General features: G+C 44.3%; 1 protein-coding gene across 1 annotated transcript in view; it reads left to right on the forward strand.

The window, feature by feature from the left end:
- Positions 1-22,418, forward strand: part of ITPR1 (inositol 1,4,5-trisphosphate receptor type 1) — a 318,582-nt gene that overhangs the window by 148,305 nt on the left and 147,859 nt on the right. The window contains exons 15-29 of the mRNA XM_082663160.1: positions 516-657; positions 3,252-3,410; positions 5,520-5,692; positions 7,517-7,636; positions 8,641-8,835; positions 10,922-11,173; positions 11,693-11,834; positions 12,565-12,718; positions 13,753-13,940; positions 17,669-17,807; positions 18,317-18,375; positions 19,291-19,452; positions 19,555-19,725; positions 20,234-20,299; positions 21,246-21,383. Coding sequence (XP_082519286.1) covers positions 516-657; positions 3,252-3,410; positions 5,520-5,692; positions 7,517-7,636; positions 8,641-8,835; positions 10,922-11,173; positions 11,693-11,834; positions 12,565-12,718; positions 13,753-13,940; positions 17,669-17,807; positions 18,317-18,375; positions 19,291-19,452; positions 19,555-19,725; positions 20,234-20,299; positions 21,246-21,383 — 2,260 coding nt within the window. The remainder of the gene's footprint in view (positions 1-515; positions 658-3,251; positions 3,411-5,519; positions 5,693-7,516; positions 7,637-8,640; positions 8,836-10,921; positions 11,174-11,692; positions 11,835-12,564; positions 12,719-13,752; positions 13,941-17,668; positions 17,808-18,316; positions 18,376-19,290; positions 19,453-19,554; positions 19,726-20,233; positions 20,300-21,245; positions 21,384-22,418) is intronic.

Consider the following 22,418-nt stretch of genomic DNA (forward strand, 5'->3'; position numbering starts at 1 on the left):
GGCTCCTTGCCAGAACCAGACGTGCTCATCTTCACCCCCTGTGGGTTTTTGAAATCCCTTGTGGAGAGAGAGGGTGCTTGGAAGAGCTCTGTGTGAGAGCAGCAGGCCTTAGCATTTGTGGGTGGCTTCAACTTGTGGTTTTCAAGAAATAGTTACTTTTGCCTTCACTGTTCTGAAAGTCTCGAAACTTGTAAATATCTCCTTCTTTCTCTGTTGCCCTGTCTCCAACTTGGTCTCTGGAACTATCTTACTGAGTGTCAGGGGTTGAGGTTACTCTGAGATAAAATGTAATGTCTAATGTTTTGTGAAGGTGATAATGTTTTTGTGGACAACTAGATATTGTCTCTATTTCGCTCTTATTGGTAATTGGCCTCAACTGACAAGTTCAAGGAAACTGGGAGAATGGGTTTGCTTCTGCTTAACTGGTTCCTTTGGCCTGAAGGCTTCCAAGGTGAAGCTTTCAGCCTGTCGCACATCGAACACTTCCCATATCTAATAGCTTTTTTCCTCCTAAGATCTGTAACCAAGCTGCTGGAAGACTTGGTTTACTTTGTCACTGGTGGAACTAATTCCGGTCAAGATGTTCTTGAAGTGGTCTTCTCTAAGCCCAACAGAGAACGGCAGAAGCTGATGAGAGAACAGAATATTCTCAAGCAGGTCAGTGAGTGGTGACATATTGGGTTGACTTTATAAGAAATCAGTGGTATCACTGCTCTTACAGAGGAATGTGAATGATTTCCACCTCGCAGGCTTGATCCATTGACTTTAAAAAAAAAATAGACTTAATTTTTTAGAGAAGTTTTAAGTTCACAGCAGAAGTGAGTGGAAAGTACAGAGATTCCCCAAGTACCTCATACCTCCACACATCCACAGCCTTCCCTGTTATTAGCATCCCCACCAGAGAAGTACGTTTGTTATAGCTGGTGAACCTACACTGACACATCATAATTGTCCAAAGTCTGTAGTTTACATTAGGGTTCACTCTTGGTGGTGTACATGCTATGGGTTTGAACAAATGTATAATCACATGTATCCATTATTATCACGTCATACAGAGTAGTTGCATTGCCCTAAAAATCCTCTGTGCTCTGCCTATTTGTCCCTCCCTGTCCCCCAACGCTTTGCAAGCAACCACTGATCTTTTTTTTTTTAACATCTTTATTGGAGTATAATTGCTTTACAATGGTGTGTTAGTTTCTGCTGTATGACAAAGTGAATCAGCTATACATATACATATATCCCCATATCTCCTCCCTCTTGCATCTCCCTCCCACCCTTCCTATCCCACCCCTCTAGGTGGACACAAAGCACCGAGCTGATCTCCCTGTGCTATGCGGCTGCTTCCCACTAGCTATCTATTTTTACATTTGGTAGTGTATATATGTCCATGCCGCTCTCTCACTTTGTCCCAGCTTACCCTCCCCCCTCCTCGTGTCCTCAATTCCTTTCTCGACATCTGCATCTTTATTCCTGTCCTGCCCCTAGGTTCTTCAGAACCATTTTTTTCTTTAGATTCCATACATATGTGTTAGCATACGGTATTTGTTTTTCTCTTTTTGACTTAACTTCACTCTGTATGAGACTCTAGGTCCATCCACCTCACTACAAATAACTCAATTTCGTTTCTTTTTATGGCTGAGTAATATTCCATTGTATATATGTGCCCCATCTTCTTTATCCATTCATCTCTTGATGGACACTTAGGTTGCTTCCATGTCCTGGCTATTGTAAATAGAGCTACAATGAACACTGTGGTACATGACTCTTTTTGAATTATGGTTTTCTCAGGGTATATGCCCAGTAGTGGGATTGCTGGGTCATATGGTAGTTCTATTTGTAGTTTTTTAAGGAACCTCCATACTGTTCTCCATAGTGGCTGTATCAGTTTACATTCCCACCAACAGTGCAAGAGGGTTCCCTTTTCTCCACACCGTCTGCAGCATTTATTGTTTGTAGATCTTTTGATGGTGGCCCATTGATCTTTTTATTGTCTTCATAGTTTTGCCTTTTCCAGAATGTCCTATAGTTAGAATCATACTGTATGTACCTTTTTCAGATTTTACTTCTTTCACTTAGTAAAATGCATTCAAGTTTCCTGCATCTTTTCATGGTTTGATCGTTCAGTTGATGGTTAACACACTTGTTGAATATCAGCCGTGTGAGAATTTACCTGTTAGGAACCCCAACAAGAATTCAGTTGACAACTTTATTTTCCTCACAAATAATATCAAGTGCAGTGTATCCTTAAGGTTATTTCATGTACCTGGAAGATTTGGAGTATATGATAAACTCAGAAGGCCTGTAGAGGCGCTTCTGGGGACCAGCATAAGTCACCAAAAGATCTTCCTGTAAATGAAGAATGAGTAGAAAATAAAATGAACTCACGGAAAATACAGAGATGATGTAATTTAGTATAAAGTTAAATAAACTGGGGTAGAAATAAATTAGAGGGAGAAAAGTGACAAGTCCGGGGTAGATGAAATACATGGAAATGTATGCCATACAGTTCTCTAAAGCTGTTGGAGGCTGGGCCGCTGGAGCCAAAAGAAAAACGTGTTAGTTACAAGTCCCATAGTTCTCCCTAGGAACTTGGATTTGAGAATCCTTTCTCCTTTTGGACTGTGATAGACGATATTTATTAACACTCCATCCTGTTTCAACAAGGGTTTAAAGTCCCAGAATAGATTATGCCCTGCCGTTTGATGTGATAACTGCCAACTAAGACCTCTGGCTAAATGCCCATGCTCTTTTCCACAACAGTGATTCCTAGAGGGTCTGAAACTGTGGAGGAGCCTTCGTTGAGCACTTGTGTGAGCACTGCACTTATGACCTGACACTTACTATCTACTTTAATCCTTACAACACCCTTGTGAGCTAGGTATTACTCTTTCCATATTACTGCTGAGAAAACTGAAGGTTACCTTGACCATGATCTGTACCTGTAGGAAAGTAATAAAGATGTGTAATTTCAACCTAGAATCTGCTGATTCCAGAGTCTGTGCTCTCAGGCACTGCTTGAAACACTGCATTTTCAAGTATTTGAGGACCACTTAGGTCCAGGAGGACGGAATTCAGGGAGGAGCCAGTCCCAATTGATGGAATGAATGCAGTTTTCAGGTTCATGACTGTTTGCATGGAGAGATTTTCCTGTATAGTTTAGCCACCCTTGAGGTTATCTTACTTCCAAAGGAAAGGTTGGCCCTTAAAACAGTAGGTGATGGTAGTTCTTATTCTTTTCTTTCTGCAAACAGATCTTCAAGTTGTTACAGGCCCCATTCACAGACTGTGGTGACGGCCCGATGCTACGTCTGGAGGAGCTGGGGGACCAGCGGCATGCACCCTTCAGACACATCTGCCGCCTCTGCTACAGGGTCCTGAGACACTCCCAGCAGGACTACAGGAAGAACCAGGTTGGGATTAAGGACCAATGGGAAGTGAGGGGCAGCTTCCTCCCTGAAGTTCATGTACTTCCCTCAATGAGTTTTAGGTGTCACATGTATGTTTATTTAATGGCCAGGTAGTAGTTCATTGTTAAGTTTGCTCTCAGAAAGGAAACACAGATTTGTTTTGCAAGCCTGGGAAGATATATTACAGACTTGAGAAGGATACCTGAAAATTCCCCTTCTATAGCCACCTTGGAGTGAGAGTTCTTTTTCTTGACATTGGTATTACATATACAGTACTTCTCATGGCACGTTCCCGTAAGACTTAAGGGCACACTGATTCCATGTGCTTATATTGAAGATGGAGTGCAATCTTCTCTTCCTGTCCCATCCACCTCCTCCATCTCTGCTGGTAACTTTCTCTTTGTTTTGGTTCTGGCTCATGTTTTATGACATTCTAATTCATCAACTGTGTGATGACAGTAAACACACACAACCAATATATTCTCTCCGTGAATTAGGTGTTTTAACCTCTGTGAGGGTTCCTAACAATTGGAGATTCTGAGGAAACACTGTATCAGTAGTTCTTCACTGGGAGTAATTTTTCCCCCAGGGGACATATGGAAATGTCTGGAGACCCTGTTGAGTGTCGTGAGTTGGGGATGCTACTGGCATCTAGGGGACAGAGGCCACGGATGCCATTAACATCCAGCCATGCACAGCACAGCCCCCTGCAACAAAGAATTTTGCGGCCCAAGAAGTCAGTAGGTAGTGCTGAGGTTGAGAAACCCTGCGCTCCGTAAACTACTGTAGGTGCACAGAGTGATGCTTATCGTAACTGGAACTCCAATCCCTGCCTTGTGTTACAAAAGGTTTTGTTTTTAAACTTTGAATGCCCCTACATCTGGCCTTTACATTTAAACTGTTCTCTGTAGTTAAAGTTTTTTGTGTGTCATCATAAACATAGAGTTGATCCTAAGCAGTGCTCTAAAATGTTAGATGTAACTTTGTTAGCTAGTATTTCTAAACCTTTCACTTTGCCTTTGCTACTGTTTAAATGTAAAACATCACAGACCCGTGATGCTATGTTTGTTAGTTTTATGGTCGCTATAAATCTACCTCCGGTGCATGAATACCATACTCCTACCATACTAGGGCCAAAGTGATTTTATTCTCTTCCAATGAGGATACGTTAGAGTCTGTAGTGTGTGCCAGAACATTTTGCTTGTACATGACGGGGCTAAACCAGTCCCTCTTGCTGCAACTCTGGATGTCCTTGCTTGGTTGCTTATGGACCCCGTGCCAGCTGGCAGTAGTATATCCCTGGGGGCTGATGAATTCCCGAACATGCATCCTTATGGAGTGAGGGCTGAAAGGTGGCCCATGTCCGCTGTGTTCATCCTGAGTCACTTTTAGAATTTTGGAATTAATGAAAACAAATTATACCAAGTTTCAAGGGCCGTTTGAACTTTGAGAAAGCCAATAGTCTGTTTTGGGCAGGAAAAATGTCTTTGAATAGCAACAAACAAATATTCATAAGAGGCTTCCTGGAGTTCTTAAATATTTCTATGGAATGTCATGTCTGATCCCAAAAAGAAGCCAGGGGTGTTTTCATATGTTCTACGAATATAATTGACTGGCTTACATATTCCTAACTTGTTTCTGCTACCCACTGACTTTAAAAATGTATTTTCACCCCAGACAAGGAAAACGCCATGGGGTAGCATCGTTCTAAATATCCAGGTAGGCTTGACTGTTTATTCAGCAACACAGAGCAGTGAGGCACAGTTAAATCCTCTTCAATTAGTAATAAAATCAGAGCTGAAAAACAACTTTTGACCTTTCGAAAAATAAGTCACTACATTAACATTTATACAGTGGACTTAATAAAAATGCCTATCTGTAAATACAGGATATTTTACTTAATTACATCTGTGTGGCAGGTTTAGTAAAAATAAAGGATGCGAGGGAGTTTGCAGCTGTCGCCCTGGATTAGAAAGTTGTGGAAAGATGCTCCCCTGTGATTTCCCTCACGGGCGGTGATGCTCCTCAGGGGCTGCTGCCCCCTCCCTTACTTCCAGCCTCATCCCATTGTCTCCAGTCCTCCCCCCTCACCTTGCTTTCCTTCCTTCGAAGGAGTACATAGCCAAGCAGTTTGGCTTCATGCAGAAGCAGATTGGCTATGATGTGCTGGCTGAAGACACCATCACTGCCCTGCTCCACAATAATCGGAAACTCCTGGAAAAACACATCACCGCGGCAGAGATCGACACCTTCGTCAGTCTGGTGCGAAAGAACAGGGAGCCCAGGTGAGGCGGGGGCGGGGTTGATAGGCAGCAGGTGTATTTGCATTTCCGATGCAGGCACTGAGCATGTCATGGTGCTTTTTCCTGGATTTCCTTTGTTTGGGGCTGTTAGGGACAGGTTTTTTTTTTTACCATTAGTATTTTTTTTTTTTTTGCGGTACGTGAGCCTCTCACTGTTGTGGCCTCTCCCGTTGCGGAGCGCAGGCTCAGCGGCCATGGCTCACGGGCCCAGCCGCTCCGCGGCATGTGGGATCTTCTCGGACCGGGGCACGAACCCGTGTCCCCTGCATCGGCAGGCGGACTCTCAACCACTGCACCACCAGGGAAGCCCGGTATATGTATTTTTTAACATCTTTATTGGAGTGTAATTGCTTTACAATGGTGTGTTAGTTTCTGCTTTGTAACAAAGTGAATCAGGTATACATATACATATATCCCCATATCCCCTCCCTCTTGCGTCTCCCTCTCTCCCACCCTCCCTATCCCACTCCCTAGGTGGTCACAAAGCACTGAGCTGATCTCCCTGTGCTATGCAGCTGCTTCCCACTAGCTACGGGTTTTGATTGGGCAGATTTTGACAGGCTCTTTGATGAGTAGCAGCGGAAAGAGCTTGGTATGGGAATGAGACCAGGGTAGAATCCTAGCTGCAGCATTTACCAGCTGGGTTACCTTGAGCATTAACGTCCTCATCTGCTAGGTGGGTCATTGCGAAAATTAAATGAGAATAAATACATGTGAAGTGCCTGGCACTTAGTAGGTGCACAGTAAATGACAGCTGTTGGCGACTCATTCACTTCATAGCACCCCGTGGTGATCAGTTAGAACTCCCCCAAATATCATCAGTTAGTCTTTTGCACACATAGTTGTTACTTGAGTGTTTTTATTTACATTAGTGAATTCTATCAATTCTGTTGCATTCATACAGATCTCCCCCTCCCCCTACGCTCTCTTCTCTCTTTTTTTCTCCTTCTAATTAATTAAGATCCACACCATTTCAGGTGAAGTGGGAAATAGTTTACAATGTGCGTATCATGAACGGTGACACTGGAGAGCTGAAAGTGTTCTTATAAAAATGACTGCCCCCACCCATAAAATAACATTTTATGGACCATTCTCATGTGCCAGTGAGTGAACTAAGTAAGCACTTTGCATGAATTAGCTCATTTAATCCTCAGAAGAACTCTCTGAGGTTCTATATCAGCCTTTTTTGTCGATGAGAAAACTGAACCACAGTGAGGTTAAGTAATTCCCCCCAAATAACAGTACATATCAGAACGTAGTGGATAAGAACCAGAATCAGGGTTCTGATTTGGGCCTCAAGCATCAGAGCCTTGCCCCTCACCACTCTGGGTACCTGCATCCTAACCATGTCTTCCGTATGTGAACTCCTTACTTGGTGGTTCCTTCTGTTCATCTTTACCTTGTCAGCTCTTCCTCACAACAGTCACTGCCATCCTTCCTCTTTTGCTTTTCTTTCTTTGCTCTCCCTCCCTTCCTCTCTCCCTCCCTCCCTCCCTCCCTCCCTCCCTCCCTCCTTCCTTCCTCCCTCCCTCCCTCCCTCCCTCCTCCCTCCCTCCTTCCTTCCTCCTCCCTCCCTCCCTCCCTCCCTCCCTTTCTCCCTTCCATCTATCTATCCATCCATCCTTCCTTCCCTCTGGTGTCTGGGTTTCTGGGCGTTCCATGGATGCTGACACTAAAACCCAAAGCGTCTCTGACTTGTGTTAAAGGTAGGCTGGGTCAGTCCTCTTGAGGGAGAGCCAGGCTCCCAGAGCCCAGCCCCTGCTCTGTGTACAGAAACTGTTTAATTTGGTTTCTCTTTCTCGATAGATTCTTAGATTACCTCTCTGATCTCTGCGTGTCCATGAACAAATCCATTCCGGTGACCCAGGAACTGATATGTAAAGCTGTGCTGAATCCAACCAACGCTGACATTCTGATTGAGACCAAGTGAGTGAGACGTGCGGGTTTAAGGTAAAGAAAGGTGAGGACGGGATTTAGATGGAGAATGTGTGGCTCCGTGGATGTCTGTGCTCAGAGGTAATGAAACCCAGCTCCCTGATTTCTGAAGCCAGGTTGGCTGGCTGTTGATCGTCCTCTTGCAAAGGTCTCGATCAGAGGAATTTTCAAGTTTGCTTTTGGTGTGGGCTCCTCTGCGTGGTGATGTCACCTACTTTGACAGTAATGTGAGCTCACCAGGGAACGTTTTACACACCTTTGGTTTCATTTTAAGAGTTTAAAATTCTCTAATTATGATCATCCGTTTTAAGTTTTAAAGGAGGTAATTCATTATTGATATTAAGTCATTGTAGGGAAGAGCTTGTTAACGCATCACTGTTCAAAAAGGGTTCATGGGTCCACAGAAGTTTTGGTAATAGTAGCAATTCATTTTTAGCAGGGGAGCAGTTTTCCTGAGAAGCATAGTGCCAGTAATATTTAAATGTTAAAAACAATGTTTAAAAGAAGTTTATTTAAAAAACACTAAATTATGCTCTACACTAGCGATTTTTTTTTGTTTCTCATGCATAGCTTAATTTTGGGCTTGGGCTAATTCCGACTTTCTCATCCTTGGCCTTTTGATGTTCGGGGCCACGTAGTTCTTTGCTGTGGGTTCTGTTCTCTGCATTGTAGGATGTGTAGCAGCCTCCCTGCTTCTACCTGCTAGGTGCCAACAGTACCCCTCCTATTTGGTTGGGACAAACAAAAATGTCTCCAGACATTGCTAAATGTCCCCTGGGAGACACAGTCACCCTGGCGGAGAACCCCTGGGCTAAAGTGTATGAAGACGTTAATGTTCGGTTCGTTGTGATTCTGCCGGTGGGAGAAGTAAAGTGGCTTTCTGTGTGTGTCTTTGTGCTGAAAGTGCAGCTAGAGTTCAACGCATTAATACAGTTGATCCATGATGAGCAAGGATTTCAGACATAATGAGTTTCCCCCCTCCTCTTATTTTCCAGGCTGGTACTCTCTCGTTTCGAATTTGAAGGTGTTTCTACTGGAGAGAACGCTCTGGAGGCAGGAGAGGATGAGGAAGAGGTGTGGCTGTTTTGGAGGGACAGCACCAAAGAGGTTCGCAGTAAGAGTGTGAGGGAACTGGCGCAGGATGCTAAGGAGGGGCAGAAAGAAGACCGAGACGTCCTCAGCTACTACAGGTGCGAGGGCGGCATGGGTGTCCTCTGATGAGATCGTCCGTCAGAAAGACGGATGTGTACTTCAGGAGTTTGTAGAGTGTAAGGTTTCATTGATACTTAGGTAGGACGTTGCTATCTGGGTGTGGCTCTGTCAAAAGAAGGCTGAGTGTTTGCATCAGCCCCCAGTTACAGTTGATCCCTACATAGCGCGGCACACGACACGGATATATTTTGTAGTAGTTAAGAGTCAGGCTGCGGGGTCACCTCTCTACATAGTAGCTTTTTGACTTTGGTCAAGTTATTCACCTCTTTATGTCCTAGTTTCTTTATCTGTAAAATAGAGACAGTAGTTACAACGTCATAGAACTTTCGCAGACAGAGCTAGGAAATGTGTGTATCTGTACACACATCTGTTTGTCCACGTAGACACACACATATCTATTTCTATATCGACCTATATAAATGTAATAAAAATCATGAGTTCACATCAGTACTTCCAATTCTGTTCCAACACTGTAGCGTTATTCTAGCCTTCACCCTTTTGTATTCATAACTCGTTCCTCTGACAGCGAGAACCTGGCTGGCACTGTCCCCGCTGTGTTGCTCAGTCTGCATCACTGCCGGTCACCTCCTCCATCCCAGCGTCACCTCGGTCCCAGCTCTGAGATCTGCTGACTCAATAAATACTTTTAAAATAAAAGAAGAGGGAAGGAAAGATGAGGAAGTGCTTACAGCATTTTTTAATAGAAATAAATAAAACTTTGCAATTACAATGCCCTTTGTTACCTCCTGTATTCTTCCTCTCCATTCATGCAGATGGTGTGTGACCTTCCACACTCTCTGTGTGTTTATATTTTACATTTCTGTACATTCATAAATAATACATAGTATTTTGTTGATTCTTAAAATTTTATATAAATGGTTCCAGAGTCTGAGTTCCGTTCTGAAATCTGCCTTATTTTTTCATATTGTTTCTGAAGTGGATTCATGCTAGTGGTGGTAGGTCCATTTCTTTCATTTTGACTGCTGAATGCTATTCCATTTTATTACTGTGCCACATTTTCATTGCTCTTTGATATTCAGTGTGTGCCACAATTTAGTTTTTCATGTCGGGAAATATCCTTGTTCAAATTTGTGCATATGTGTAGGAGTTTCCATTCTATACCAGGGAATTACGAGATTGGGGGGTATGCATATTTTAAACTGACCAACCAATCCTAAATTGGCTATTTTGGTGTACATTCCCACCAAAAGAGAACTTTTGTTTCCCTTTGTCTTTGCTATCTCTGAATACTGTGATGCTTTTTAAATTTTTGTTAATCTTATGAGCATGAAATAGAACATAGGTTAATCCTCATTTCACTGATATCTAGTGCAATCGAGAATATTTCCAACTCATGATTATTGGTAATAAATAGAGTTTTAAAGTCAGAAGCTGGAATTTGCCACTGTGGAACCTTATGGCTTTCTTATTTCACATTATGGGAATGGTTACTCTTTTAATGTTTGCTATGTCTTCCGCTGACAGTGAATGAGGAAGAGTGTTTCAGTGGTCAGATTTGGAAGTTAACAGAGATCATATGTAATTAGGTGAGGAAGAAACTGTAACATTTTGAGGAGCCCCCTATTTCTTCTACCATGTTTTTCACATGTGTGTAAAAGTCAGAGGGGAGAGCTCTATGGGATAAGACCCTGAAAGTATCATAAAATTTCTAAGCAGACTCAGTAAGGGTCTGAAACCTTTACCATTTCCTATGCGGTCTTTCACGTGCTGCATAAAAACAGAACTAAAGAAACAGGCAACCGTTTTCAGCCTAATGCTTCCCCCCCGCCATTTTATAAAATAAACAAGGGCAAAACGGCATCAACTAGCCATGTAATTATTCCCACACAGCAGGGTGGGCACATGTGACTGTTGGCGTGGCTTGAACTGTTCCTTTTTCCGCTTGGTACAGAAGCCAGAGTTTGCATACACAAGCAAGTGAAGAGTGTTGATGTGTAAGTTCCCGTGGCCACCTGTCACTCCTATGAGAGTTGGGGCCCCCCGTGACTCTCCTGCTGTGTGTTTCCATGAGAGTGAGCCCTGTGTAACTTTCCTTTTCTCCAGGTACCAGCTGAACCTCTTTGCGAGGATGTGCCTGGACCGCCAGTACCTCGCCATCAACGAAATCTCAGGCCAGCTGGACGTGGATCTCATTCTCCGCTGCATGTCTGACGAGAACCTGCCCTATGACCTGCGGGCGTCCTTCTGCCGTCTCATGCTCCACATGCATGTGGACCGAGACCCACAGGAGCAAGTCACTCCCGTGAAATACGCCCGCCTCTGGTCCGAGATTCCCTCCGAGATCGCCATTGATGAGTGAGCCTGGCTCCTTCACCCTGTTAAGACCTCATTCATGTTGCTTTAAAACTTCTTAGTTATAGTATTCTATGTAGTGGAAGACAAACCACTTATGGTCAGGTTAATAAGTCTGGTTAAATCAGAGAGGAAAGATAAGTCATTTTTTCTTTAAGCTTAAGATATAATTAAGGGTGGCAAATGTTATTTGTTTCCTCAAGAATGTAAAAGATGGCATGATTGTCCTTTTATATCTCTTTTATTCAACAAATGTTTAAGTGTCTCCCGCATGCCAGGCACAAGGAATCTATCTGGCAACAAACAAGAAAACTGTGTGTACACTAGTGGGGAAAGACAGACAGTAACCAAGATAAAGGACTAAAATGTATACCTCGGTGTGGTGGGTGCTGAGGAGGGAAAAGTAGGGACAGGAGGATGGGAAGCGTTGGGGTGGATGGTGTTAGCTTTGGGGGCTCAGCAAACAGGGAAGGCCTCGCTGGTCAGAACTTGACATTTGATTTCTTTCTCCTTTCCTTTTAGCTATGATAGTAGTGGTACTTCCAAAGATGAAATTAAGGAGAGGTTTGCTCAGACCATGGAATTTGTGGAGGAGTATTTAAGAGATGTGGTGTGTCAGAGGTTCCCTTTCTCTGATAAGGAGAAAAATAAACTTACATTTGAGGTAACTCACGGTGCGGTGATCGTGTGTTTTGTCTGCTTCGTGTTGAGCATTTTTCTATGGGGTAAATAGAAAATAGGTGGTGGTTTTTTTTTTATCATGATACTCTGGTTTTGTAATAAAAAGGAATTCAGCTCAGTTCTGTTGCAGAGTGAAATAGAACGAATACCAGTCACTTGCCTTAAGGCAGTTATGCTCCTGGAAGAAAGACATCTGGTGAACTGAATCCTGTAAAAAGGATAGAACGTTATGTATAATCTGTACATTATATTAAAAGTGACAGGAAAGAAACAGTCTGTGCTCGGGATCTGTCACAGATGAATCATTTGAGGGACATAAATCCTTCTCACCTTTGAGTTGAGTGTTTCTCTTTGAGATCACTTTGCCTTTTGAGGAATTAGATTTCCAAGGACTGCTGTGTTATCTGGATCCTTGATTTGTATACCTTGGCTTCCCCCGTATTATCTCTGGGAAGCTGCACAGAGCCAATGATGAGGTCAGTCTCTCATTAACCAGTCATCAGAGCAGATCAGTAGCTTTGCAGGGTTTTGTTTCTTATTTTTTCTCCTTATGAAACAACATGAAATTTGGTCAGAAACTGCAAGTAAAATACATGCCTTCTCTTACTGTAAAGAAGGTCAGAGTCAGTCATTTATAAAATAGTCAACCTAAAATGCAAGTGAAGGATACTGTTTATTTAATTCCTCCTCTCTCTCTTTTTTAAATACAATAGGTTGTAAACTTAGCTAGGAATCTCATATACTTTGGTTTCTACAACTTCTCTGACCTCCTGCGATTAACCAAAATCCTCCTGGCCATATTGGACTGTGTGCACGTGACCACAATCTTCCCCATCAGCAAGATGGCAAAGGGAGAGGAGAATAAAGGTGAGAATAACATGGAGAAGCTGAGGAGGGAGGTCTCATGGCGCCCATAGGTCGGGACACGCTTGCCCGGCCTCTCCTTCTGCTCTTCTCATACCTACTGTGTGATGACGCGTCCTTTCTTTGTCCTTTTCTTAACTTTTCATTATGAACATTTTCAGATATAAATAAAGGCGGCAAGAATAGTACAGTGGACACCTGTAGACCCACGACTTAGAGTCAGTGATTATTAACACTTTATTGTATTTTTATAGTTATATATATGAGTCTGTACATTTCACTGCAACATTTGAAAGTTGCCCAACGCTTGCCTAATGCTTATGTCTTAAAAATACATGTCATTGTTCTTGATGTGTCATGAGGTCCTCAGATGTTTATATTAGTATATGAGTACGTGAAATCCAGACTGTGTCTGGGTATCCTATTTCCAATTTGTAAATAGGAAAATCCGCCTTTATATGTTTTTTTTCCCCCTCTGTTTTAGGGTCGTAGTAGACACACACTAGGTACTCATGTGTGGATTATTGTTTAACTGGTCTCTACAGCTAGAATAGAAAAAGTACGTTTACTTACGTCCTACTATCTGTTGGGGGCTGTGCTTGCTCAGTCATTTGCATACATTTTGCCACTTAATCTCTGTCAGTTGGGCTCCGTTATTCTCATTTTATAGTGGAAGAAACTGACCCTCAGAGGTAGCATAACGTATTCAAGATCAAGTGGCTTTCGGTAGCGGCACCAGATGTGTGTCTTGTTAGCTCCTGCATCCCTAGTTCTGTGCACAGCAACAAGCATGTAGTAGGTGGCCAATAAAATTTGGCAGGTGAATTAACATACATAAATGCTCCATACTCTTTCCCCTACTCCTTGAAGCCCTGCATTTCTGATGGTTGTTAACCGTTTCAGGTTCCCAGGCTCTTAGAGTATATTGGAATAGACACATGTTAAGTGATTTGTCCCGAAGAGCCTCTGCCCCTGGCCAGGTGCCCAGAGCGCACACCAGGGATGTCATGACCAAAGTTTGTCCTGGCCCTTCTTAGGTAGTAACGTGATGCGGTCCATCCATGGGGTTGGAGAGCTGATGACCCAGGTGGTGCTCCGGGGAGGAGGCTTCCTGCCCATGACTCCCACGGCCGCCGCCCCTGAGGGCAACGTGAAGCAAGCAGAGCCGGAGAAGGAGGACATCATGGTGATGGACACCAAGTTGAAGATCATTGAAATACTCCAGGTAACCGTGGGCCGGGGCGGGTGCAGGGTGGGCGGGAGTGTGCTTCCCAGGGGACCATCTGCATCCAGTGTCCCTGCTTTTATGGAGCCCTAGGCTTTCTGGGAAGAGAGTGGAGGTAGAGTCTTAGCTCAGCCTCAAGTGCTGTTTCTGAATTGGCCCTCTGCTCCCTGTGCTGTCATCTCCTGTCCCTCCCCAGCATGCCCTGTTCCTCCAACCATGCCACACTTTCTGCAGTTACCTTACGTTTCCCTAGTCATTGGTCTCTGTCTTCACCCACTTAGAATTAACTCACTTACGCTTCTATACATAGCTGAATTCCCTGTTTTTTGTTCATAACTCATTCAAGGTTCCATTAAGTTTGTAACTCCTCCCATAATCCTTCCCTTCCTCCCTCCCTTATTCATTCATTCATTCATTCAACAGACATTTATAGAGACTGATTCCATGCCGAGTAGTTTTTTTTTTTCTTTTCCCTCTAACAGTGTTACTGTGAGAGGGTTATATTTGTCTAAATTTTGAGTACCACATTACAAATTAATTATAATTATACCATTTAAACATCATCTACCATTTCAGTTAACAATGAGAATAAAGCATATTTGTTTCTAATACTTTTTTTCATATGCATTATCTCATTTAGTCTTTTTTTCACACACACACACTGTATTTTATTTTTACAAGAGATAAATAAATTAACACCAAGCATTGTAAGTGGATGATCACAACAAAAGCAACAATGATTGCAATTACCAAACATGAAACACACTCGTACTATGTCATAATATTGACATTCAGTCCAGTAATCCTCCACCGTAACACTACTTTGCAGTGAAAATTGATTTGTATATTTTTTGCCTCTGAGTCCGTGTGGGATTTTTTTTTTTAATTCAAACAAAAAGTCACAAAAATTATAATCATCCTCATCAGTTCACTCAATCCCATGTAATTAGCTTTTTTTTTAATCTTGATCTTTTGTTAGCACTTTTATGAGTTCATCAGTTTTCCATTAGAGTTCTGAAAATGCTTGTTCATTCAGTCCAGCAGTATAGTCAGTTACCAGAAGCCTGTACTTGTCAGAGCATGACGAGTACTTTTAAGCACTGAAGATCCTGCAATGAACAGAATCATTCCTGCTTACATTTTGATAGGAGGCAGAGATATATAAAAATGTATATACGAAGGATGTTAAACTATAAAAGAGAGTCAAGATGGTTTGGAGGCCATTGGGGGTAAAGGCCACGGGTACTGTTTCTGATGGAGTTGTCAGAGAAGGTCTCCCCATTAAGGTTACGTGATCAGAGACCTGAAAGCAGTGAGGGAGCTAGTATGTGGGTATCTAGGAAAACAGTCTCCGGGACTCCAAGAGGGAACAATAAAGGCCAAGACCTGAGGTGGTAGCATACTTGACAAGTCTGGGAACAGGTCAGGTTCAAGAGAGAATGGGAGAAGATGAAGTGGGGAGTCAATACATACAACCTCTTGGGTGGATTTGCTGTAAAGATGAACAGAGAAAAGTGGAAAGGTGGCTGCAGGGTGATTATTGGTACTATTTAAGTTGGGAGATGTCAGCAAGGTTGTATGCTGAATGGGAGTGATCATGCAGAGAGGGAAGACTTACTGATGAAGGGGAGAGAGGATAATTATAGGAGCAAAGTCCTGGCCTAGGCAAGAGGGGGTGGGAGCCAGTTTACTGGAGAGGCCGTACGTGATCTTCCATGTGAGAACCTCCCAGCCTGCCAACAGTGTGCGTTTCCTCTTCCTGCTCCTTGGTAATTTTTTATTCATTAACGAAACCAGCTGTTCCTTCATGACAAGAATACTGTTATCACCTTTCTCTTTCATCCCGCACTGTCTAATCTCAACCCCGGAACATGGAGTAGAGAACTATAAATGTTTACAGATTTGAGGATTTTTTTTCGATTCTGAAATCACAGTTAACTAATGGTTTGAAAACATCCCTGGGACTCCTCAGAATAATTACTGAAGGCAATAAAGAGTGATTTAAATAAAGAAGAAAACTCCTTAAATTTATGTCTGACCAAAGATAGAGAAGGATTTCAAGGCTTTCTTAGGCCATGGCTTACAGGTCCCAAGTATGTGAATATCGTGCATGTTTGTCAGAATCGATGCGGTGTGAAGCTTGGTTACATCTTGAGGTCTACTCACTGTAGTAATCTGAGAACATTTGGTTGATGGATTCATTCTTTCAGCAAATACTTACTGATCCCTTACCATATGCAAGGCACTTTGCTGGGCTCTGTGAGGAATGCACAGATGATTTGGACACAGGCTATGTCTACAGGGGGTTTATAGTCTAACAGGAAGATAAGGTGTGATGAAGCTGTGTGTGCATGGAAATAAAACCGTGAGAAAAGTGTTGTCCCGAGATACGGGTAGGTCATGTGGTCCCAATTAGTAAGGACCAGAGGAGGTAAGATTTTCTTGGAGCCTCTAGGCCTGGACGGGATATGTATAGAAACAAGGGGACGTTCTTGGGTGGATGGAGCAGGTTGAACCAGGGCATCATGACGCATGGGTCCGTAAGCTGTTCTCCTTGGACAGGGACGTGGAGTGTGCTGAAGGGGAGTTATCAGAAATGAGGTTGGAAAGGCGGACTGCGCTATGCTCTAGGGAGCTCTGGGTGCCTGAAGTATTAGGACTTTACTCTGTGGGGAGCCTTTGAACTTTTTCAAGCAGGGAGCTAACCTAAGAATAAGCACCTTTGAGATGTGGATCTGGTAAACTTGTTTCCGTAATGGCCGAGGAGGGAGATAGAGGCTGTGAGTGGGGGTAAACGACGGCGGGAGAGAGATCCGTGGAGAGTGGCAGAGGTAGAACCAGCAGGGCTTAGTCACTGATGAGATGTGTGTATCAAGGAGGGAAGAGTTGATGGTCCTGAGGTTGACTGAGGGTGGGAGAACCCAGGCAGAATGGACACTGTTAGTTTGGTACAATACTGAGTTTGAGACTCTGGGAAAGCACCAAAGGGGATGTCCAGCAGTCAGTAGGAAACGTGGACCGAGAGCTTGGAAGATAAGCCAAGGATCTGTTTCAATCCAGGAGAGGTGACAGCCCTGGCACTGTCATGGTCGCCAGGAGGGCCAGGCAGAGATAAGGAGAGCACGGAAGGGAGCATGTCGGTAAGGCCCTTAAACAGTGCCAGATGCTTGATCTTTCATTTTGGCTTCAGCCACAAACATGGAAAAAGTGACTTTCTGTTGGAGTGAACTGGGAGGGAATACAGGGAGTGAAAGAAGAGGGAGCCCAAGGGATTGTATCTACATCAAAGAAAACAATCAGTAATAGAAAATAAGAACCAAACTAATTTTCAGTACTGAAAACACATTTTTCTCTGTCAGTTCTTTTAAAAGCAGCCAACTTCACCCTTCTTAAGGCCCAGAGTTGGCATTCAGTACTTGAACTAAAGCAATGTTTTATAGAGGATGGAGTGGAGAGTGAGTGATTTATTGTCCTGAGCATTAAATTAATTGCCGGGACGCTGGAGTTTACACTAGAAGCTAAGGTGCTGTGGGCAAACTTGATATAGTCCTAGAAGTCTTTTGTTAAAGTGACTGTTTGAAATCTAAGCCAAATGTCTGGCTCACGTAGCGTTTAAGGTAATTGATGCAGCAGACGCCAGGCCCAGCCAGAGCGCGGTGGCTTGGCAGAATGTTCCAGGTGGTCTGCTAATGTAACCAGTCTGTTTCCATTTCCACTTGAATCTTTAGTTTATTTTGAATGTGAGACTGGATTATAGGATCTCCTGCCTCCTGTGTATATTTAAGCGGGAGTTTGATGAAAGCAATTCCCAGACTTCGGAAACATCCTCCGGAACCAGCAGCCAAGAGGGACCAAGTAATGTACCAGGTTAGTGATGCCGGAATGGGTTTCCGCCATAAAATGGGGCCTGGGTCTAATGAAAACTGCAAGTCCAAAGAGTATGTTCTAGAACAAGGGTAATATGTGAACGTTTTTGAAGATGACTGCATTTTAGAATGAGACCCTGGGAGTTACCCTTTTGGGGCAGGGGGATAATTGAAAGGGCCCAGATCGCTTCTGGGATAGATCTTACTTCCTTCCGTCTTGGAGTGTCTTAGTCATAAGACAGCTGAGGGTTCTAGTGTTATGGTGAAATACCAGAAAACAAAAACAAAACTCTCCCAAGAAAATTTACTGTCCACTACCAACTTTTACTCATGGTGGATGCTTTTTCCTGCCCAGGAAATAGTGGTGATGGATAAGGAGAAGGGTAGTGGTAGGAATAACCCCACCTATCAAGGCCTGAGGGGCAGGGGCGAGCCTGTTTTGGGGGGAGTTCACGAGCGGCACGTTTCCACCCCTTCCTGCACCTGAAGTTCTGTTCTCTGGCTTTTCAGGTGCTCTTGATTTTGAACACATTGAAGAGCAAGCCGAAGGCATCTTTGGAGGAAGGAAAGTATATTTTCAGTTTCTGTTTTGTAGGTGGTTCTAAGATGGGGGAGGCCTCTCTTTTCTAGCTCTCAAAGGCTTCTCCTTTACTGTTCTAGGAAACGTTTAGTCTCTGGGTTTAGGCTGTTTGACTGCTCTCTTTATAACTCTCAGTACTCAGTCAGAGTGATCTTAGTTGGGTTCATGTGTGTGTGTGTTTCCTGCTTACAACAGAAAGAATTGACGGAGGTTTCCCAAAGCACACACATTACAAAACTTTTTTAAATGGTGAGGAAATAGAGTTGAAAGAAAGGGGGCGCTCGAAACAGAGTGAGTGTAGCAAGGTCATTGCTGCTAATGGGCTGCAGTCACCCCCGAGCCCTTTAGAAGCCAAGCAATGATGAAAAGGATACAGACACCTATACTGTTCTTTCATTGTCCCTAACATGAGATTAAGGTATGAACCCCTTTCTAAAAGATGAGATTGCTCAGTGTTGACTCAAAACATTGTTACGAGACTCAAATACCTGTAAGCCTCAAACACCGGCAAACTTGGTATAAACACCCTCTATGCATAACTCTTAGAATATGCACACTTGGTTGAGTTACCTATTGCTCAGTAGTTGCAGTGCACGGGCTTAGTTGCTCCGCGGCATGTGGGATCTTCCCGGTCCAAGGATCGAACCCATGTCCCCTGCATTGGCAGGCGGATTCTTAACCACTGCACCACCAGGGAAGTCCCCAGTTGGGACAGCTTAACTGCCCCCTCACCTCAGAATATATTTGAAGAGCAAATAAGGTTGTGTGTTGTTAAATGAGGCAATGAAAAGCCGGGTCGGCTGAGGGGGGATACAGAGTTAGGAATCTCACTAGGTGAGGTGTGTCTGGGCCCAAGGGCATGGGAGAGGGCGTCTTGGCTCATTTGGCCTTTCCCCTCAGTGAGGAGAACACGCCACTGGACCTGGACGACCACGGCGGCAGAACCTTCCTCCGGGTCCTGCTGCATTTGACGATGCACGACTACCCACCCCTGGTGTCAGGGGCCCTGCAGCTCCTCTTTCGGCACTTCAGTCAGAGGCAGGAGGTCCTGCAGGCCTTCAAACAGGTAGGTCGGGTTGCTGTGTGTGTGTGTGTGTGTGTGTGTGTGTGTTGTTGGCATTGTGTCTGAGAGTCTGTTGTGAGTCACTATTGAATTGCATTCGTTCAGGTTCAACTGCTTGTTACCAGCCAAGATGTCGACAACTACAAACAGATCAAACAAGACTTGGACCAACTGCGATCCATCGTGGAGAAGTCAGAGCTTTGGGTGTACAAAGGGCAGGGCCCCGACGAGGCCATGGACGGTGCATCTGGTGAAAATGAACATAAGAAAACGGAGGTGGGTGACACACAAGTTACGCTGCAGGAGGAGATGGATGGGGTCCTCAGAACAAGTAAACGTCCTCCTCTGGTTTTAGATAAAAATGCAGATTATAGGATGGGCTTGATTCTCAAGAGGTCTGCTGTTAACAGGGTGACAGCCATTCTTCCAGGAAGTGAGCTACAAATACAAGTTCAGCGTCATCTCTCGTGCCACCGTGGCCCATGTAGAACAGACTTTGAGTGAACTAGCTCCAGGTGTCCCTTGCAGACGCACTTGGGAAAGAACCTGTTCTCCAGCCATGCCTGGACCATCATCTTCTCCCCCATCAGTGCAATAATGTGCATCCTCTCCCATCAGAGGGGAGCTGAGTTGTGAGCAAGTGAATGACAGGCACAAACCCCACATGATGGCTAGAAAACGCTGCAAAACTCCTGTTCTTTCCTAAATTGTGATGCTAATGCTAACAAACAGACAGGAATCTAAGAGTTGTACAAACCGCACTCATGTTCATCTTGGTTCCTAGGAGGGGAACAACAAGTCCCAGAAGCACGAGAGCACCAGTAGCTACAACTACAGGGTGGTCAAAGAGGTAAGTGCTCCCTTGTGAGCTTTTCCCTTCATGGAAAGTGGAACAGGGAGAAAGTAAACCTCTGAGGTGAAGTGCATGGGTTTTAGTGTCAGGTCTTGGTTCAGATCCAGCTCTGCCACTTATTATTTGTGTGTCTTCAGTCTCCTCACCTTGTAGAGGTGCCTCCAGCACCTATACTTCTGAAGGTTTACAGTTGAAGGAAGAGTTAAGTGGTGAAATTGTCAAGGACTTGCCTCAGCGGCTGGCACGTAGTGCCCACCAATGAGGACCATGTCTCTTTAGGAATCTTTGCACAGGCTAGTTCAAAGTTGGGAGGGTGGCGCTTGGTGTTTTTTACCCTAGAGCAAATTCTTCCCAAGTCCTTGGCAGTGATGCTGAGTCATATCATTTTAGGAGATCTGAAACCATCCCACTTGCTGATGGAGCCGTAATCCATTGGTTATTCTGGAAGACTTGTTCTTAGCCATATGTGGATTTGGTTTAATACAATCAATAGGGATACTACAAGTTAGAGGAGTTTCCCTCGTTTTATGTTCTTAATATATTGTGATCCTTTTGCCTTCCTGTCCATACCGCCCCCTGCAATCTTTTTTCCAACTACACTTCCTAGTTTTCTGAGATTCATTTCTTTTTTCTTAACAAAATTTTTTTCCAACTTTGAGGTATAATTGACAAAATTATAACATACTTGACAAAGTGATGATTTGATATACATATGCACTGTGAAATGATTACCCCAGTCAAGTTAATTAAACATCCATCAGTCACATAGTTAGGTTTTTGGGGGGAGCCAGTGGGGGGAGGTAAGAATGCTTAAGATCTACTCCCTTAGCAAATTCCAAGTATACAGTGAGGTATCATGAACTGTAGTCAGTAGGCTATAGGTTAGGTCCTCGGAACTGAGATGGGGGTCGGAGGAGAAACTTTGATTCTTTCTTTGTACCAGATTTTGATTCGACTCAGCAAACTCTGTGTCCAAGAGGGCGCCTCTGTGAGGAAGAGCAGGAAGCAACAGCAACGCCTGCTCCGGAACATGGGCGCCCATGCCGTGGTGCTGGAGCTGCTGCAGATCCCCTACGAGAAGGTGGGCATCCACATCCACGGCTGCCGCCCCATGGGGGGCGGGTTCCTGGGTTTCCCCAAACCCTTCGCACTTGGGAGCGGTCGGTGAAGAAATGAAGCTGATGTGACGATTGTCACTCTAAAGCCGTCTTCGGTAATTTATATTGAAACAAACAGAGCATCCTAACAAGGAAGCAAAACCACCCGTAACCTCCCTCCACTTGGAAGATTCTATAAAGAAGGAGCAGTCTGTGTATTCTCTCCTTACTCCCGTACCATGCTGGATGGGGGCAGCTTGGTCTGAACACAAAGTCCTGATGACAGAGCTGTCTGTGCACATGGGCTTGTGCTGTACAGTTTCGTCTGCAGTGTTACTCAGGCATGTAAGCGCTACAAGTTACTAAATGCATGTGGGGACGTGGGACTCGCCCACTCAAGGTCCTCACTCATATGCTGGCAGCTGGTTGAGCTGGATCTATCAGATACTGCTTGGTCTGTTGCTTCTGTTCTTCTGGTCTGTTGCTAGCCGTTACCCTGCGTCTCCCATTTTTCATGTTAGCGTTACTGGCATTACTAGTGATTGGCATTACTAGTGATGGGATTGAGGGAAGGAGGATAACATTTGCAACCGTGTGGCCTGACAGGGCACTTTCAGAAGCATTCATTCAAGCTTCTAAAACCCACTATGGTGATCTTGGTGTTGCCACGTGATAGATGAAGAGACTGAGGCTGGGGGAAGTTAAGAGTCCAAAGGCATAGACGCCGGTCTCTTGAGTTGCCAGTGGCTCCCAGAGACTCGCTAGTGAAGAGTCGCCTGAAGAAGGTTCACTGCCTAGTGCTTGCAGGGTGCCAGGCACTGTGCTGAGGCCTTTACGTCATTTGCTCATTTAACCCTCAGGACACCCAGATGAGATAGGTGGTACTATTAGAAGCCCCATTTTAGATGAGAAAACGGAGGCCAGAGAGGTTTAGTAACTTGCCTGGAAGGCCCAGCTGCACCTCGCAGAGTCAGCCCCGCTCACCTGTGGAGCCCGGGCCTTGGACCTCTGTGCCTTCC

Source organism: Grampus griseus (genome assembly GCF_964374135.1).
Source record: "Grampus griseus genome assembly, chromosome: 10".
Classification (NCBI taxonomy): Eukaryota; Metazoa; Chordata; class Mammalia; order Artiodactyla; family Delphinidae; genus Grampus; species Grampus griseus.